General features: G+C 35.7%; 2 protein-coding genes across 2 annotated transcripts in view; one reads left to right on the forward strand and one right to left on the reverse strand.

Annotated features, from left to right (window-relative positions):
- The window catches only part of LOC127957904 (astrotactin-2-like), a 489,389-nt gene that overhangs the window by 414,578 nt on the left and 53,258 nt on the right, over window positions 1-21,553 (forward strand). Inside the window, exon 17 of the mRNA XM_052556604.1 lies at window positions 14,105-14,367. Within this exon, the coding sequence (XP_052412564.1) occupies window positions 14,105-14,367 (263 nt within the window). The remainder of the gene's footprint in view (window positions 1-14,104; window positions 14,368-21,553) is intronic.
- On the reverse strand, window positions 4,122-10,469 carry LOC127957908 (E3 ubiquitin-protein ligase TRIM32). Its single transcript, XM_052556616.1, has 2 exons — window positions 10,313-10,469; window positions 4,122-8,533 (listed from the first exon to the last, which is right to left on the reverse strand). The coding sequence occupies exon 2, from the start codon at window positions 8,526-8,528 to the stop codon at window positions 6,543-6,545; it is 1,986 nt and encodes a 661-aa protein (XP_052412576.1). The 5' UTR covers window positions 8,529-8,533; window positions 10,313-10,469; the 3' UTR covers window positions 4,122-6,542.

Raw genomic sequence — 21,553 nt, forward strand, 5'->3', positions numbered from 1 at the left:
CAGGATTGCTAAATCCCAGAAAAAAAAAAAAAATGTTTGTACAAAATAGTTTTGAGTTTGTACAGTCAAAGGTAGACACTGCTATTTTTTTGAACACACCCCCTTTCAACTAATTGCCCAATTGCACAGCCTTAAGAGCGTGCATATCATGAATGCTGGGTCTTGTTTGTTTTCTGACAATCTACTGAACCTACTGGTAACTTGTTTGCCACGTAGCAATAAAAAATATACTAAAAACCTTGATTATTCTGGTTAGTCACATTGTACTGCTATTATTTTGAACAATACTGTATGTTCCTGGGGTCACATGAATATTACACATTTGGGATATCTCCCGTCTGACTGGGAAGAATTTGAAACTGTGCACTGTGAATGTGCCTCCAGCAACAGCGTTATACTCAACGTCATTATTTTCTGCAGTTCAATAATACTTGGGAGAAAATGTATCAAGATCAGACTCCCAGACTTGCCATCGTGTGAGTATTTTGCCAATTGATGTGAAGAGGATGATTACTAAGAGGGTGATATCGCATAACCAGTACTTTACACATTTCTTAATGTGGTCTGGAAGCACTTGACTTATACCGAAGGTGGTCTGTGAGATAAGAGGCCTGTACATCTTCTTAGCTTGTACTGCATGTGACGCAACAAGGATCAAAGGTATTCCAAAAGGGAAGAACCTGTCACCCAGAGACACTTGGCTCTTTGAATGAGACAATCTTTGATCCAGGCCAAGACTACTAGAGCTGACGCTGCTGTGGTAGAAAAAAAAGGCTGTGTGCCTTTATGATTGAGCCCGATGAGGCAGTGTACTCAGAAGAGGAGGTGAACCAATACTTGGACATCATTTCAGAAAACTCGACAGATCTGCCTGTGAGGCATTCACATGGAACCACTGAAGTGCGATTTTTGTCGCTAGACATGGGGACCTGGTGAATCGCTGTTTTGAAGGCATGTCTAATGAGGACAAAATTTTATTTGCTTTCAGTAACAGACAGTATTATTTGAAGAATGTCTGCTTTTGAAAGCTTACTGGTTGATATCTGGTAAGTTATTACGTGAAATAAAGGGAGGAGAGAGAATGGTCTAAAGTTTTCAACTGTTGTATTTCAACTGGGTTGTTGGGGTGACCCAAGCCTGATAGAATGTGGTGATGTTATCAGAATTAAAGCATGTGTTGACGTTATCTCCTGCTGATCAGTGCTTTTCAAACCTTTCCTGGAGACCATCCACCACTTTACATTTAAGATGTCTCCTACATGTAACACACCTGGTTCAAATCATTTGCTGATTAGTAGTGACTGCAATACAGAATTCCTGAAATGTTGGGACTGCAAGACAGATAAATCCCAAACTGTATTGTAGTGGGGGGTCTCCAGGAGTGGATTGGGATGTACTGCTATGGATGATGGGGGAGGAAAAATGTCCAATCCTGCTCCTAGATGGGTCACTGTCCTGCCGAGTTTAGCTCTTACATTAAATAAACACACCTGAAACACCCAGTCCAGGTGTAACCCTTCCGGTTCTACTTGACTTGCCCCAACCAGTATTGGAACTGGTGTTTCTGGCATGTTCTGGGTGTGCTAACAAGGACACAGTGTTTATTGTTGCTAGTGTGCCACCTGAGATCAGGATTGCAAGGTTTATCTCTACAGCTCTTACTAGCAAGCCTTCATTACAAAAGAATACTAGAAACTTTAAGGTAGTTTTGAGTTAAACTCTGCATGTTGTCGGTCCTCTGGAATCAGGTTATGGACACATCTGTGTTCTTTAACTCCAGTCCCAAAGGACCGACATCCTGTAGACTTTAGTTCCAACCCTAATTAAACACATCTGTCTATAATTTGCAAGTAAAAGTTTAGCTTGTTCAGAAGTGTTTGAACAGGGTTGAAACTAAGGTTTGCAAAAAGCTTTACCATATAGTCCTGTTAGCCCTCATAGTGTCTCAGACACAAGTAAATACATATGTAACAGCTTTGTTGGGGTAGCAGTCACCCATTCACCAAAAATTATATGGTCATTTGCTACTTGTCCCTTTTAGACGTGCACTCTATTCATTTACTAACTGCTTGTTTTCTTGAAAAATAAATAAATAACATTAGCTTTCTAATCTTGTTAGTTTTGCTAATCTTTTTGTTGCAAAGAAACCATCCTAAATGTGATCTTACGATCATCTCTCAAATATTCTTATGCGTAATTGATAGAATAAATGTACGATCTTGAACTTGCGCGCAGCTGATTGGTTTCGTCTCTCTGCCTTGTAAACAACCCCTAATTAAGGTCATTAACATATAAATGATCACCAGTCATTGACCAAATCCTTTCATTTAAAACGGTGTGCTGCAAGAACAGCATACATTTTGAAAAACCTGCAGTACTCCGACAAGAAAAAGTATGTCTACTCAGACCCTGATGTGATGCTAAGCACTTTTACACGTCAAAGGCAGTTTTTTTTTTTTTTTTTTACAAATATGAGCGTTGGCGTAGATTTAAGCATATGCACACTCTAAGATCAAATCTGAGTGTATGCACACTTTAAAAATGAGACCCATCTATCTGAAATGTCCACTATGTTTAAGGGCATCAGAAACCAAGATCCCACTACACCACTCTACATTCACAAGCAAATGTTACAGACACTTCTCATCTAGGTGGCTGTTGATTCTGCTGGAAAATTTTCCTTTGGGATAGTCATATGACATCCAGAACACTAAACAACCCCAGCAGTAATACTATGACATAACCAACATAGGCAGTATAATTCCCTTCAAGGTTGAGTTTAGTCAGGTTCTCACTTTCAGATCAGTTATGAACGATACATTACTGATCTAAACTTTGATGACAATACAGTAGTTATGTATTGTTGAAACAATATTGGGATTTTAAATACGCCTCTTCACAAACAGTATTTTATATATATATATATATATATATATATATATATATATATATATATATATATATATATATATATATATAAAATCTGGCAGATGGTAGACTAAATGTTTGCACTGTTTTGAATTTAATTTTAAACACGATTAATAGTGACCAACAATTGACCTAGTAATAGATGATTGGTATTATTATTATTATTATTATTATTATTTTATTTCTTCAGTAACACTGAGGCAAAGTTCTTTTTGGTTTTAATCAGGAAAATGCTAAATTGAAGTGAATGAACATGGTGGAGTCACACAATTTCAAATGTTGTTTTTATTGCACGCAATTGGTCATGAACAATACAATGGTTTTATTTCACGGACACCAACATCAACGCTTGAACATGATTATGCTTAGATCTTATGAAAGTAATGTATATTCAGATCTCCTGCCATTGAACCCTGACAAAAACTGAGAAAATACTCAATATTTAGGCCCTTTGACCATAAAGCATAATAGATCATGTTAAAAAGTTACTTGTGCAACAAGTCATGAACAAGTGACATCAAATTATACTTTGACAACCAATACAAACGGAAAAAAAAAAAACAAAAAAAAAACATAATGGTCTTGTATTGATGGTCATTGTACAGAAGGACAAAAAATATGTTTTGAGTTGTGTATCAAGCTTTGTGCATTTGCTGAAAGTAAAAATAAGTAACAAAAGACAGGGCCTCATTAATCATGTTACTTTGTGCATCCAAGATAATGATGATGCTTACCAGATCTTGCAATAGCAATTATTGCTCTAGCTATTTTCCAATCATGCCGAGTTGGTTAGCATAGAGTTGTTTGAGATGATTGCATACACCTGTCTTTACTGAAAAAAGGTGCATAATACTTTATTAGAATATTATTATTATTATTATTATTTTTTTATTGACTAGACAAAAGAAATGATGGCAATGTATACTGGTAAAAACTCATACGAAGAAAAATATTACTTCTATACATTTTATTACATATATGACATATTAAGTGAGAGGTATTAAAAGGATGAGCACAATTCCTAACACAAGCCACAACTACATTATTACAGAAGGCCATAGATGACCTCAAAATGAAGTCGAAACAAAGAATAAATTGTCAGAAAGAGGTGAATAAAAGGTGTTCGTTACATTATTTACATATTCATGGTGTCTTTAGTCTTGCATTTCAACAGAATTTGTGTGGCTAAACTTTTTTTTTTAAGTTTAAAGCTAGATGAATTTAATTAAATTGTGCCCGCTGTGTTAAGGCATACATTAAAGTGGTCTTTAAAAGTCCTAAGATGGCCAAGCAACTCAGTGGAAATCAATTTTCCTTTTCTAATGTAATGACAGACAGTGAACGTTATATCTCTGGATCTCTTGTGCAGGGAGAGTGCATTTGATGTAAGACCAATGCAAGCTGTCCGCATGTGTTGGTAATGTACAAATGCATTTTTATAACTTAAGGCCAACCTTAATGTTCAAAAAATTATGTGACATTACTTACCTTCAAATGTGTGCCATTTAACTTAAGTTCTAACATAATGCGTTATGACAGCAACAGTGACAGTTGAGTATCTAAATAAGAAAACTGCCATGAAAGAGGTTTACACTAGAATCCACTATATTGCCCTCTGCAAGCCAAAGAATGCAATGCACACTTGTGTTGTGTTTTGAATTGTAGTAATCATAGGTTTCAGTTCTGATCTATTTGTGATATTTTTTTTTTTTATAGACTTAATCTGCTCCAGAACTAATTTGAATCCTACAGGCCCATATCATAACCAGAATTTAAGACACCCAGTTCAATGCTATCTAAAGCTTTTAAGCATGACTTTTAAGATCCAGCTCTTTGATACAAGGACACTTCAATGCAAAACAATTTCATATATGATTTTAACATAGTCTATACATTGCGCAGTCATTTCCCTGCTTCAGTCAAACTATTACAGTTACTCTGTAATAGTTCTGATGGGGAATACAGTTACTTGACAGGCTAGTGAATATCTCCTCAATTTAACAGGCCTTTGGTTCCTGCAACACTATCACAAACTGGAGTACACTATAAACCAATTCACAGTATTTAATTAACAATAAAAGACAGTTTTGAGATAATTAAATTATTGTCTCATCTTTTGTAGTAACAATTACTTAACATTTTTACAAGCTTAATGTTTCTTTAGTGTAATTGTATTTCAATATATGGAAGATTCATACTGTACATAAATCAGAAGGTCCTTTACTGACGATTTCAGGTATGAAGGGGCACTTTAATAGTAAGGGCATTACTGGAACTCATTGCAACAATTACACATGAACATGACACTCACAGAATTGATTAAAGTCAGCACATTTTACATTTTTCACAGCAATCCTTCCCAGTCAAAAGAGATATTCTGGTTTCAGTACAAGTTAAGCTCAATTCACAATACTTGTGGAATTATCTTTATTACTACCAAAAACAGTCATCTTTAATTTAAACAATGCAAAGACGTGTGTTCTAGTGAGTCATTTAAACAATGGAGGTGGATGGGGCCAATCTGCAAACAATAAAACTGACAGTTTGGAAAGAAAAATTAAGATGCAACAAATTGTTTGTGTTAACAAGAATGTAGTTCTTAAAAAAAAAAAAAAAAAAAACCTTTCTAATAGGAATGTTCAGAATCTATCTCAAGGATCAGTATCCAGGCCAACTGAGTATTTCTATTTTTTTTTTAACTGACCTGTGTCTGCTATGCTAAGCCAAATCTTTATTTTTATGTCAGTTGCCATGCATGTGTCGTGCAGCAAATGGCGGTATGCAGGACTGCCAACTGACATTAAAAGGAAAAGATGCTCAGTGCTCATGTGCGTGAGGTCTGTTTTAGCACCTCACGCACACATTCGAGCTTCCATGTTTAACACATCTGATGTGCACTTTAGTAACAAATCACTCGAAAGTATATAATATAATAATCCCTACTTTATAACATCACTTCTTTATCTGCCTAAAGTTATTTCCAATGTTAGTTTGTTGCCATGAAAAAAAAGCCTAAATTGACTAAAAATCCAGCTGAAATAACAAATTTGAACATAAGAATGTAATTGGTTTTATAAAATCGAGAACTTCACATTTCTGATCTTAAATTTTCCAAAACTGGCCCCATTTACATAGTAACTGCCTCAACATAAACTTTATTTTTGAGTATTTGTGATACTACTGTATCAACATTATGCAACGGATGTTCTTGATTGAGCCTTACTCGCACTAAATCAAGAATATAACTTTCATAGCATATCTTCACACAGCAACTACAAAAAAAGATCTTCTCATTAACTCTTAGTCTCAATCTTAATGCCTGTACAGCATCACAGAGAAACCAGAAATCATGAGAACTGTCTTGCACACATAAAGAACGACATTGTCGGTTATTGCCATCAGTTGTGCTATATTTTGAAATCCATTTGCCCAAAGCATCCATGATAATACCCATAAGCCATTATTCAGCTTCTTCAGTGGTGGATGGTTGCAGCTTAGCTGCCCCATCCCAGCCACTGGAAGCTACAGGTCAGAAATCACTGAAAAGCAAACACATTTGTAATGAAGCCATTGAATTAAAGTGACTAGTCTTATACATTGTCCACACAGCAGTCTTAACAAGTAGAGGAACGTCTCCTTTGCAAGTAAGTGTAGACCTTCACACAGTGGTCCCAGCAATCTAAGACGAGCAGTTGACCCTTTTGTGTAACAGCCACCCCTACAGGGCAGGTTAGGCCCTCCTGAATGAGAATATTATAGCCACCTTCTTTAGGAAACTGCAATATCTCCTTACGCCCACTGTCTGTTACGATCAGGTCCCCGTTCGAGTCAACACACATGCCGGTGATGCATCGAAAGTCCTCTGCCTCTGAAAAGAAATGACTTAGTTGCTTTCCCAGCTGGCCATCCATTCCCACCGAGCCGATTGAGAAACCCCCCTCAAGGTGGTGTTCATTGTGTCGATTCTCAATGTTTAGACCCAAGCCCTGTGTGAAGTAGACTGTACCTGAGGAGTCACAAGTTACAAATTTGGGCCTGACGGCTGAACATAAGCGGTTATAATTCACAACCCCTACATTACGATCCACGGCCAGGCACCACAGCTTTCCCCCCTCAACATCTGACACGACAAACTGGCCCGAAGGCATGGCCGCGATTCCCCATGGCTTGATGAGCTGGTTCTTGTGACAAGCAATGCAGTGGCCATCTGTGGTGTAAACTTTCACAGAGTTGTCATAGTTATCGGTGACGCCGATGAGGCCCTGAGCAGTGATTGCAATGGAGAGTGGGATGAGGTTGGGAAGGTCAGCACCTAGGAAACTCAAGACAAAGTTGTCGATGCTGCTCGGGTTACGCCGTATCTCCCTTTGGAAGCCCTTGCGGTTAAAGATCTGGATGCGGTAGTTCCCTCGGTCGGCCACGAGCACCTCGCCCTGCAGTGTGACACAAATGCTTACCGGCAAGTTAAACATGCCCGGCAGATTGCCCTTGCAGCCCATCTTTTTCACAAACTGACAGAGTTGCCCACCAGAAGCACCTGGAGAAGGTCCACCTCCATCAACAGACTTGGACTTGAAGCTGCCGGGAGAAGCACAAACGGCCTCTTCAACTGTCGTTTCCATGTCAATATCACGGTAAATGTCCAAAGGGGTGGCAATGGAAGCGGCGAAATCAAGTCTGTCTTCTTCCTCTGCATTAACAGTACATGGTTTTGTGGTCAGTTGCCCAACTTCCAAGGATTTCGAGCACTCCGTTTTAACAAATTCAGGTTCTTGAAGTTTTAGAATGACAGGCAGATTGGTTTTAAAGTCCAACTCTTCTTCTTCATTGTTGCTCCCTTCCTCCAGTAGGGCAACATCCGTCTGCTTGATCCTCATGGTTAGATAGTCACATCTAGACACCACCTGCACTTCAGCGATACTGAGCAGGTACGTTTGCTCCTCCAGAATCTGGGCATTGAGTTTTTCTATTTCGGCCAAGGAGGTGGTGAAGGCACGGCGTGAACGGCCAAGTTCCTCCTGGAGCTGCAACTCAGCCTTGGCGTATTCCTGCTGTACAGCCTTGTACTTCAGTTTGAGTGATTTTGTCATGTTGTCGATAGCTGCCTTCTTCTTCTGAATGTTTCCCATTGAGCCCCGCAAGTTAGAAAGTTTCCCGCTGATTTCTTTTCGCCGCTGTTCAGCGGCAACACGTATGGCCTGCACGAAGTGACCCTGACACTCGTGACCCTCATTTTTACAAATATCACACAACAAGATGCTGCAGTCACAGCAGTATTGCCGGGGCAGGCGATTTTTACAAGACTTGCACATGAGACCCATAGTAGAGCCACATGAACTTGCACAGTCGATGATCTTCAACACAGTGAGATTGTCAGCCAGCTGGGAAATACTGCTCATACGAGACACCTTGCTGCAGAAGGGACAGCGCACGCCATTTATCGTACTGGCGAGGAGTTTCTCAAGGCATTGGCGACACACAGAGTGACCACACTGCAGCAGTTTGGGTCGAAGCTGATCCTGGTTGTAGGTCTCCAGACAAATGGGACATTCCAGGACCTCCCGAACCAAATCTGGATCTAAAGACGTTGGTGTGGCCATGGTGCCTACGGGGAGGAGAAAAGTCATGTCTATGCGTTTGATGTGTTAAGTCCTAAAACTAAAAAAACTAAACCAGCACATTTCTTATTGGCTGAAATTTTGTGAAAAGGCCTATTTTTTTGCTTATAATGTGCATCAAAAATGGCAAGTGCACTTGGTCCATTGTAAATTCCCCACTCGCATATACTGAAACATTTTTGTGGACAGAGGTTAAATGCATTTCAACTGATTTGTGGTGATATGCAGATGTAACTGAGATGGAAGGTGGAACTGAAGAAATTGAGATATGTTAGTAATGTAAAATATGTACATAGAAGATGTATTGTTAATAGTATTACAAAAACAAAACTTTGAGTCCACTGTACTATTTCTAACTTCAGTGTGGACATTATAGGCACAATATGTGTTTTTTTTTTTTTTTTTTTTGCCACTGGATGGCACGTATTCAAAATAAACAAAGACCAGGTAGCGTTGTTGGATGCCATGACTGAGTGTGGAATCATGGGAGTTGTCATCTTCATCCCCACAGCCAATGCAATGCATGGGAAAGAAATCATGTTCATGGATGAACTAATGATTTATTAATGTAGTAGAATGAAGCAGGGTGAGGCAGAAAGCCATTGAAGTAAACAAGGCCTCTGAAAAGGCGCGATACGTGATTTGAAAGCAGCTGAGCTTTTATTATGCTACAGTCGACAGGAGTGCTGTTTTATAATACTAGATATCTTTGAAAGTTATAATGCTACTCTGTGCAGTCATCACCTGTCTAATAAAACACACAACATATTAAATGACTTTGGTGTTTCTATAGGTTTTCTACAAAATAGAACTGGAAATTGAAGGGTTAGAATGTCATTGGCAGGTGACACAATGACACTTAAAATTGCTTATTTCTCTAGATTTAAACACTCTTTGAAACATTTGGGATAATGTAAGTACACAGGTCAGCATAATATATAATACTGTTATAGTGGTTTTTGGATGTTTTAATAAAGAGAAAAAAGAAAAAAAAAACTTACATACTGTGCCTTTAAGATATATATATATATATATAGAGAGAGAGAGAGAGAGAGAGAGAGAGAGAGAGAGAGAGAGAGAGAGAGAATTCATTAATGCCAAATAAAATGTTTGCACTCCAATTATTAATATATTTGTTCTTACAAAATATTTAATTAAGTTCAATATTCTTTAAAATGGATATTAGTACAGCCCAGGAAAGAATACCAAGAAAAAAAAAAAGAAAAAAAAACATCATAAAAGCAGTCTGATGGAATGCATTAACGCTGATCCTATATTTAGTGGCTGCCCTACCACACCTACTGATGCATTTTCACCTCATGATCACAAAGAAAAATGCTATGGTATTTATGAACTTAGAACTATTTAACTAAAAAAAATAAAATAAAAAATACAAATAAAAAAAAAAAAAAAACACGCACCAACACCCTTCCTTATGTTTGTTTTGGTAGCCAGATGGCTAACTACAAACTCACCATCATGTTTTTGGATCAGGCATTTCTTGTATCAGTTCAATGCATGTATTATTTACAGCCCCTCTATTGCAGCTCATCATATATGCAGCCCATCATACAATCTGATTATATGTTGTTATATATCTAATATATATCTCATTTACAGGCCCGGAGCTTCTAAACACAGCGATCTGAGCCACGTCATTCTTATCTAATGCATGCACGGCGTCCAAAATGAAAGCACGGTCATACGTGCATGCTAAAAATCATGCATGAATTTTTACTTATATTGATTGTTACATGATTTCCTACCTTCAGTTCAACAGCAGCTTTTCCTTGATGTGACGAGGCGCGCGTCTCTCATTTCAGCGTGTGCGTGCGACACTGCGGAGGTGACGTCATAACGGCGCGTGATTATTTTGTGAATCCCGCCCCCGGTGAGATTTCGTTGGCTGCGGCGGAAGCTGCCGCGTTCCGTGTCTGTTCACTGATGTGCGCTGGAACTAATCAGGAGCCGCTGTTGGCATGCGTGATGCGCAAAGCTATTTCAGTGGCACGTGTTGACAACTCAGCATGGGTGGATCCAAAACATATGAGAAACCCCCCGAATAATCTTTGTATTATTAAGAATATAAAGACCGACGTCTTACAAATTGAAACATGATCTGAAAAATGGTTCGCAAATATTTATTCTTGATATAAATAAACTGGGACTGAGAGTTAAAAAAAAATAAAAAAATTAAAATAAAAAAAAAAAAAAAAAAATATATATATATATATATATATATATATATATATATATATATATATATATATATATATACATATATATATATATTATTTATATATTTTTTTATTATTTATATTATTTTATTTTATATTAGCAAGAAATTTTATGAAAGACTTTATATGAAAATAGAAAATACATATTTAGATGTGTCATAAAATGTTTGAGTTGTGCTTTATTACAATTTCCAAAGGATATGCAAGAAAGGAATGTAATTACATTACATATATAATCATGTTCACAATTCACATTTCAATATAGGATGTAGCTGTATTGCAATAATTTACCGCTAGATGGAAGCAGATCTCTGTCTGAAAGGATCCCCGTTTAAACTTTCGTAATATTAAATGGCGGTAGGCCTACTACCACAGCAAAGAGTGATGATGACTGCATTATTATTTACACTAAGTTAATGATATGTTAAATGGTAACAGATGATATGCAGCTTATCAAGAAAGCTTTGCAAATATGGTCCTGTCATTTCAAAAACAAAGGGAAAGAATTGTAAGAAACTATACACTGTAGCCTAGGTATAAAAACAGGAAGAAACCCAAGTAATTAAACAGTGCGTTTGCAGAAGTGTCTGAATATTAGGACAACCAAGAAGTAGTAAATTGTGCATTTTATAGTCATTAATGTAATACTGCTATAGTCTGAATCATAATTTATCAATCAAACAGTCAACATTATTAGACTACTTTTCAGCTGTAGTCTGTTTATATAAATGTCACATAAGACATTTCTTAATTATTGAAACAGCCTATATTCTTTAGCATTTCCCTAAAGACATAGACATATGTTGCCAGTTAATGTTCAAATTATTTGTAAATACCATTAATTTACTATATTGGGAAATACAAATAAATAATGTAATTATTGTTAATAATTAGCTTAAATTAACCAATACGGGTCTACATAAACTCTAGCATCTGTAACATGAACTTTATAGAGGCCGGTCAAATGAAGAAGTAAACTAGCCTATACCCATCCAACCATCCACCCATCCATCCACCAGATGGTGTATATGAAAACTGAAACAGTGGGAAAAGACCATCCTCTTTAAAAAAGAAGAACTGACAAATTATGTATTTCCTCTCAAAGCTAGGCCTACTTGTTAAATAAACTTACAATTAAGGGGCTGTAATTTTATTTAATTTTATGATTTATTGTTATTTATTTATTTATCATATATACACTATCAAAATAGCCTAAATACAATTTCTGGCTACATAAATTAATTAAAAGGTTAATGAATACATAAATTGTATTCTTAATATTTTATAGTAATAACTTGGCGATATTTGGCAATACACCTTAAATGTGTTATTACCATCATTCATTAATAGCCTGATTGCACCGTTCATTGTAGGCCTATGCATCATGGGATTTGTAGTTAATTATGTAAATTAAGAATTTATTTACCCGATCTTGTCTTTTTCAGAAGAAAATCCAGATGGCATAGATTAAATAATAATAATAATAATAATAATAATAACCTCACACCAGCATAGAGGGTGAAGACACATGGACGAGAATTTCTACTGCCAGATGTTTTCTCTTTGCCCATTTCGAACGGCGCTGCTTCATCTCAAAATGATTAAGCGCGCTGCAGGAAATGAATCATTTAAAAAGCATACTGTAGGCTGGTACCAATTAGGTACTCTAGCCGTGTCGTTTTCTCTTTCGCCGTGTCCTCTGTGTGTGGTGAGAACAGCGCAAACACCGACGGGCTCTGGTTGGCACCTCCCCGTATTGTTGTAGACACAACGGCTTCGGATTGTTTGCTCTCCCTACACGCCTTCTCTTCCTCCTCCTCTTCCTCAAAGTGTTTGCCTGTCATGCTAAAATCCAGCATAATGACTCATGCGATCGCCGGACGGGAATGTTCACGGAAATCGGCCGTGGAGCGCAGAGAAACAGCCGTTTTTGTTCAGAGCCGCACATCTGTTTAGCCATCAGACGGACGTCTCAGCACTCAATTAATATCCTTCCTCACGTAATCGCATTGTTTGGCGTCTGCCAAGGGTTCTGTGCACGAACACTGCAAACCAACATGAAAATCACCCCGTGTGTATTCATAGCAGACGCAATTCATCACCTTCTGAAACTATTTCCTTAAAGATGTCTGACATGTGCCAACACACAAACCCTTGTGAAAAAGTAGGCTTTAGCGCTCTTACTGAAATAATATAAGCTACTAATATACTAAGAATATACTTAAGTGCAAACTGAATGTAATGTTTCAGACAATTAATTGCATGTTAATTTAAATTATATATATATATATATATATATATATATATATATATATATATATATATATATATATATATATATATATATATATATATATATATATATTGTTGTTTATGTTTAGTGCAATTAACTGAACTTTGCAATAGGCTACATGTTAAATATTTTAACTTTAGATACAATACCAATCATACTAGAGTTAAAATGATAATAAAGTATAGTTATAGTAAGTATAGTTAGTCAGCACATCAAAACAAGTGTACTTCTTTAATGACAGAATATGCTTAACGCAATGATTTATAGTAAATATTTTAATTTGACAATGTAAACTTTATAAAAGTGTACTTAAGTGTGTTATGAAACAGTCTTTAAATATATATGTGGCCTTTTATTTCATTGTTATATCATATCTAGTATTTTTTTCTTTCTTTCTTTAAATATACTTAAAAAAATTGAAGCAGGCCCAGATTACAATTGCTCATTCAACTTAAGTGCACTTTTTGTGGGTATAGACAATGGTATCATTAAAATTAACACCAATATAATAATTAAAATAAATGAAATACAATTAAATACAATCAAATAAATAAGGGTCAATGCCATGATGCTTATTTTATTGTGTACAGCTCTATATGTTTACACACAAACACACACAAATCCAACACAAATTTACAAATGTTCAAATACCTTTTTTGTTTGCTAAAATATACTTGTTCACATACATTCAAGATGTAAGTGAAATGTTCAGAGTTCCAGGAGAAAAAAGTAAAACTTTTGTTGAAATTGGTATAAAAGTCTTTCAAAACTGTTTGAAACCAACATGAACAGTAGCTTTCCAATAACTTCATTTTTCATATTCATCATCTCTCTTAATCACAATTTTCTTACCCTTTTTTATAAATGTATAAAAGTAACCCTCCTGCTTCAGTTTCTGTGTTAACAGGCTCATTCCTATTAATAACTTTGCTCAGTTCTGATCCCGAATCAGACATGATGTGAGTCACAAATCTCTGTTATAAGACATGGTGTTCCAGTGATGTCACCTCTGTCTCTCACCTTCACAGAAGTCACAGACCAGGGTGGCCGGCGGGACTTGAAAGCGGTGCCGTTCATCAGCTACCTGTCAGGCCTGCTGAAGACGCAGCTGCTGTCTGATGACCTGGTGGCCGGTGTGGAGATCCGGTGCCAGGAGAAGGGCAGCTGCCCGGCCGCCTGTCACCTGTGCAGACAAGCAGGCCGTGAGACGCCCAGCCCAACACCAGTCCTCTTGGAAGTCAGTCGTATTGTGCCCCTGTACAGCCTGGTGCAGGATAACATTACTAAAGAGGTAAATGATGGATGCATTTGATTAAGTCTTTGATTCTTTTAAAGAAAGGTTCGAACAAGAATCAAAAAGCATTTTCCACTCTGTTACATTTGATATATATATATATATATATATATATACATCAACTTATGTATATGATCTTGAATCAACATGACATTTGATCCTGAAATTCATTTGAATTAGAGCTGAATTATGTGTAAAAAGGTTTGTTTAGCTCACATGTGGAAGGTATAAACATGAATTCCACAGATATTGTTTCTTGTTGAATGTTGGCAGTGGATTCAGTCTTCTTTCGAGTAAATAAGTGACGTATTCTGCTGCTCCAGATGTGCCAGAAGATGGCAGGAGTGATTCTCATTACGATGAAGCAGGGTTTGTCTTTCCGAAAGGATGTTATGAACTGAACTTAGAGAAAATGCAACATGAACAATTATACTCTAATATCGTAATAGAAGAATAATAACATTGTTACCCTTCTTTAAACCACTGTTTCTTTGCTGAACTGCGTGATCATAAAATATCCTTAAATGAGGAGATTGCATTAGGAGCTGCTGCACCTTCTGAGTCATCGACGTAATGAGGATATTAAATTTAGTTTTGGAGCAGATTTGCGAGAGCTTTCTTTTCTGCATCATCTCTCGTTCTGTTGATGTCTTAGAAGGCAAGATGCCATTAACCAGTGTCTGTTGTTCAGCAGCGTCAAGAGACTCCAGAGTGACTCACTTACCAAATGGCCTGCATTGGCCCGGTGCGTACCTGACGGACAAGCGCTCTAGGGATCAGACCTGCTCCATAACACTGATTCCCCCAGCAGGCAGCTTAGCTACCTGCATACAGTGCGTGTGTGTGTGTGTGTGTGGATCTTGCTAATAACAGGAGCGTCAACAATGACGAAAGGCTCTCAATCGATAGCAGACGGTCCCTAGCGGGGATCTGTCGATTGGTAAACAAACAGGAGAGAAAAACGCAGCCGAGTTGACTGGGAAGGGCTCCGACTAGAGCGTATAGCATGCTTAGAAGATACTGCGAGATTATGAGGATGATATTGATGTCATCGACTCTGGGGAAGAGCCAAGACTCCTTGCGGTCACAGCCTCCTGTCAATTAGTGTAACAGACTCAAAAGACCTACAGAGACAATGCTGTCATCTTCACCTGAACCCAAAACGACGCCTCTTCCAAGAGAGATGAGAGCGCTTCGTGATTAGGACATGATGGAGAAGAAGTCAATGAGCTGGACTAGCTTTGGTCCATTGAGAACCAAACACTGATATTCCTGTGTAATCCAATTTTTTTTTTTCTTTTTTTTTTTTTTTTACATCAGCTTACTTTTGATGCAACCATCAAAACTTTACGTCAGTTAGTTTGCATAGGGGAAAAAAAACATGGAGGAAGTTTATGAGTTTTGAGAATGTATTTTAACCTTATGGTTTTGTTTTTTCCATACCCTTCTGATTTTGTCACAGCCGTCAGAAGTTTTAAGGAATATAGTTACTGCAAAAAGAGCAAAACACAATGTGTACTGTATTTTGTGTCCTTTTTGCCTTATTGAGCTTAGTCATCAGTCTCTTTCTAATGGAAATATGGTTATGATATGAAATCATCTCTCAATTTCCTTAAAAACACTGTACCGGAAAACAAGTCTGCAAAGGATAAAAAAAGCGAAATTCACAGAGCTTCTCATGTAACAGTTTTGATCCTGTTTTCATCATTGCTCCCCCCCTTCGCAATCTAGCCACACAAGCTTGCACATACACACTCATACACTGTTCTTTATATATTAAGTAGGAAGTAGGAAACTCATCAGTCATTTTAAGATTAAGGAGGAACTCTTTGGACACAGAGAAGAGAAGAAACGTTCATTCCAGCCATTTTCTCATACATCTGGCAGTAGGTTTCCAGTGCATCTCTAATGTGCAGTCGAACATAGCTTTAAAGTTGACATGAAATGGAAATTCGTGTAATTTTTAATCAAAATGTCATAGCTGGGTTTTCCGGTTGAAACTTTGGGCTTCTCTCTGGTGACATATATGCCAGGCGTCTCCAATAATTTAGTCTGCTTAAACCCATCAGTCCACAATAGACTGCAAGCTTGCAGTGCAGTGCTCACTCTGCAAAATTGAATTAACAGTCTATGCATAGAACTAAATCCTGCCCTACATTTTTTTCTTATTCAATAAGCTGCCGCATTCAGATGCATGTAACAATGTAGAAGAAAAGGTCTGTTTCATTGCATCTTTATTCTAAACCATACTTTATGCAATAAACCGAATGCAGACACTTCTGGCTATGAATACGCTTAACTTTTGTTTTCTTCTTTTTTTTCTTCTTTTTTTTTTTGCAATTCAGAATACACTGCATCCTTAATTAACTTCTGACACAAGCATGTGTTGCATTCTCAGCATTGCCACAAGGGCCCCGATAAAGTGTAAGCTCAAACATTAATCTTTGTGTATTGTTGTAAAGTATAACATTTTTCTTAGTTACTCATGTTCAAGATCTTGCAGTACTTTACAAGGTCAGCATTTGTTAACGAATGTGCTAAAGTGTGCAAGAAATCAAAGTTCTACATATTTTTTAAATAATTTTGTAGATCTTATTTTGAACAATTAATTAATTCAATTAATTAGTGTGACTCGGATGTACTTTGCAATGCAGGACCAAAGTCTGTAACTACTCACAATTCTGAGAAGAAAAGTTATAACTGTGAGATATAAACTTGAATACCTTATATAATATATATATATATATATATATATATATATATATATATATATATATATATATACATAAATACATATACACACACACACACACACACTCACAATATAATTTGTTTTTATACAGTGGAGGAAACAGCAATAATAAAGTACAAATAAAATAAAATAAAAACCAAACTTGTGATATAAACTCAGAATTATGATTTTTTTTTTTTTTTTTTTACAAAAAGTCAGAAATGCAAGATATAAACTGACTTAAATTAAGATATAAAAATTCAGATTTTTCTCCTTAGAATTTTGAGTTTATATTGAAAATAGTTTTATTCTTCCACAACAGAATTTATACATATATATATATATATATATATATATAATTATAATTATTATTATTATTCTGTTGTCAAAATTTGAATATAAACAAAAAAGTCAAAATTTGAAGATAAAAAAAATGCATGATGTTGAAAAATGATGTTTTTAATTTTTATCCTGTGCTAGAATCAAGCTTCATTCTTGATTGTAGAAGATATTATTCAGTTTAACCGTTTAAATTAATGAGATGTAATAGTATAATAGCACTGACAGATATAAATGAGGTCATGATTAACCATCGATCTGAATCAATGGAGGCTTGTAAAACAAAGTATTCAGTCACTACAGTCAAACAGCGAAAGTTGTTCTCGTTCACAAACTGTCTAGCATCATACTAAGTCACACTACCAAGCACCTTTTATTTGCCCTCCAAGTTTTGCTGACCGTTTTGCTTAAAGTTCGGACTTTTTTGAGTCGCTCTGCAAAACTTCCTAAAAGCAATTCCCCCGAAAATCAGCTCAACAGGTGGAGTGTTATATTTTGTGTGTGTCGGAGATAGCCTTCACTGTAATTGAGTGTACAACTTATTATAGGAATAAAACTGCTCAGCTAGGGAATTGCCAAAGGTATGCCTCCAATCCGATCATGGTACAATCTCCGCTTTCCAAAGAAGAAAATAATGGATACTGCCCTTAAAGTTTGTATTTAACCCAAGGCAATACGCTGACAGACATACATTTTCCAGGGAATGCTATAGCCATGGATTTTGCTAGCCATTTAAGTGGATAGAGAAAGCAAATCGAATCAGCTTATAGACACCCTTTAGCCAGTTTGCTGTTTTTCAAAGATGTGCACTTTTATTTGCATTCTTCGTGTCCCCTTATGAACCCTGGATTCAATCGAAGCCATAGCTCTCTTCCTGGAAGATGGTTATAGGTGTTCCTAGAAACAGGGACATTTCCTTCACTACATTAAGCCAAATGATCGGAATGACCTGTTTGCTGAGGTTTTGGGTCATCGGATGAATCAATTCCTCGGCCAGATGGCTAATGTTTGCACATATCAGATGCTGATTGGGGACAGTAATAGGGTGAGCTCAGAGGAGTTAAAACAGATAATAGCATTTAGACGTCATAATTGCCCTGCATCTTGTCATTGGGAATGGGTTTCTCTAAGGTCTAGAGAGTTAAGAGGTGTTGTGGAACTCAAGGGTTTCAAAAAAAAAGAAAGCAAACATCCATCGTAAACAGTTTCCCTAAAAGTGTATTTGTTTACTGTTCACGTTTATAGTGCACAACACACTACACGTCTTCAGGAAACTTGGTTTTGAATTTTGCAGGAGGCAATATTGATTCAATTGAAATCAAAGAAAAGTGTTTGAGTAAATGTAATTAGTTACTGTACTTACTCTTTCTGGAAAAGTTTAAGTTCATGTTCAGTACTTCTATTATATAAGTAATAGGGTTGTGCCAATGTATTTCCCAATAATTGGTATCTGCCTACAAAAGCAATTATATAGGCTATCAGCTGATTGTTTAAAAACACCCAAGATCAGGACCAATTTTATCCTGTCATTCAAAAGTCGGTAGAAAAAAAAAATATTTCAGACAGGAAGTTTGATGAAAAAATTATTCTTGTGTTAAATTTAGGGAAGTCCAAGTTAAAGAAATACCAACACATTAATGCAGTATCATTAACACAGGAGTTATTTGACGATATGAATCATCTGAAGGTAAAGCTAGGGTTGCCAGGTTGTAGGTTACCTATAAAAAATAAATAAATAAACAAAAATAATAATAATATTAATAATAACAATAATAAACACTACAGGGAGCTTAATTACAGTTCATTTTGTTCGAAAAGGTTTTTTTTTTTTTTTTTTTTTTTATGAAAACTACTTTTTCTAAATTTTGAGCTACAGGCAAAAAAGTTCTTAATTATAACAGAGATAAGATAAAATAAAATAAAACAAAATAAAATAAACTATATTGTGATTATTAATAAAGCAATAAGTATTATTAAGAAAAGAACTGGAGGAAAATATGCAATGTTGCTAGATGATTACTGCTTTGGAACCTTAACTTTAACTAATTTTTTCTCTAAATGGACTAAATATGCTGACTCTATCGACTTCAAACTTGTGTCGCTCAGTCATTTTTTTTTCTTCGATTTCTTCAACTCATATATGATTTTTTAATTATTTATGTATGTATTTATTTTTTAGCATATTATAACTCATTTTGCCACTACAGGTCACATATGTTTTTATTCAAGCATGATTATTATATCTGAAAATTAATAACATTAAATATAATAGATTTGTTCTTATTTTTAACATATTATATACAAAATGAGAGGGCTCTCTGCATAGTTTACAACATTGGATGGGAGATTTTTTATTTATTTTATTTTTTAAGAAAACAAGACTATATATATATCTGTAGATATCATTTTAAATAACTGCCTATCGTATAGTCTGAGAAATTTAGTATCGCTGCAACTGTAATAAATAAAAGTAACGTGACTCGAGTGCTGAATTGCACAGCTTGTACAAACATATCCTTATCACTATGATCAGATTCTTTCCTAACTGCTGTTTTCTCACCACTGCCATTTTGGTTTGGTTTTAAATTGGTTTTTGAGAGGAAAGCGTGCAGCACAATTCGACATATACATGTAAACTTCATTTGCAGCAGCATGCGCAGTTTTAGGAAGTTCCTTAAGAGTTAACTGCTTTTCAGGTATTTTAAATTTCTTTTTAGTGAATAACAAAAAAGAACTTCACTGCCAGTAGGGTTCCCTGTCATACACCCTTTCTGTCTGACCGCCGTAAGATCTCCCTTCATCACACACACACACACACACACACACACACACACACACAGACAGAGACATAAAAACACATGTCCCTAATTACCCTCCCTGCTTACTCAGTCGAAACTGGCTCAGGTTACTTTTGCATATATAAACATAGCCATAATCGGTTTGTCTATTTTTCACATGTGCAGCTGAGCAGTCAAGCATGCTTTTTCTAGGAAACTGCTGGTGGTAAATGTGTGTGCACGTTTGCGGCTCTCTGTTTGTCAATGAGCTGGGCTACACTCATCAGCATTGATATTTCATGTTTTCTGATCATCTGTTTCCCATTTGCAGAAACTTTTTTAACCCTTTTCGCAATTGCCAAATGCCACTCTAATGGGCATAGTTGTTAAACCTTCAATGTTCTTTCATTCTCATAGCATTCACTGGGAATGCATGATTCGACATGAAGAACAGCTCCTTCACGTAGACTCTTGGATTCATTTCCTTCATCTCCAAATACATTTTTAACTGGTTTTACATGCCACACTTTTGTGGGTTTGTTATTTGACATTGTTTTATTGCCCCTGCCTTTTGTTTTTGTGGAAAAGCTTTCTTATTTAATCAATGGTTTCTTTCCAGGGCCCTTTTCTTACTTAAGGGTTACTACCAGCATATACTGTCTTGTGCATTACAATAAATGCCATTCCTTTATTTAGTGTGTTTACTTTACTTATCCAAAGACAAATACCTATTTCTTAAAATCAAGATATACTTACTAAAATATACCAAATTTAATAAATCTAAATATGTCATTGGGGTAAGAAAAATGAACCTAATTCAAAGGATAACTTTGAAAGCAAGATACTTTTTCTTACCCCACTGGTATATTTTTCTTCTAGTTTCTAGAAGTTTCTAGTTTCTTCTACAGCTTCTCAGAAAATAAGACTTAATATCTCAAGTAAATGTAATGTATCTTGAATGTTTTGATGTTTATACTGGAAAACCTACTAACTTCATTCATTCATTCATTCATTCATTCATTCATTCATTCATTCATTTTCTTAATATTGTTGTTTAACAAAATATATATTGAATTAACAATGTTTAGATATTTGTAATGAGAAAACAAGATGAAAAATACTAAGTACTATATATATATATATATATATATATATATATATATATATATATATATATATATATATATATATATATATATATATATATATATATTATTTTATTTATTTTATTTATTTATTTATTTATTTATTATTATTATTATTATTATTATTATTATTATTATTATTATTATTATTATTATTATTATTATTTATTTTATTTATTTTTTGCAGTGTA

This window comes from Carassius gibelio, chromosome B5, assembly GCF_023724105.1.
Source record: "Carassius gibelio isolate Cgi1373 ecotype wild population from Czech Republic chromosome B5, carGib1.2-hapl.c, whole genome shotgun sequence".
NCBI lineage: Eukaryota > Metazoa > Chordata > Actinopteri > Cypriniformes > Cyprinidae > Carassius > Carassius gibelio.

What these genes read in the sequence shown, in the direction of transcription:
- LOC127957908 (XM_052556616.1), bottom strand. Translation starts at nt 8,528, where the DNA reads ATGGCCACACCAACGTCTTTAGATCCAGATTTGGTTCGGGAGGTCCTG.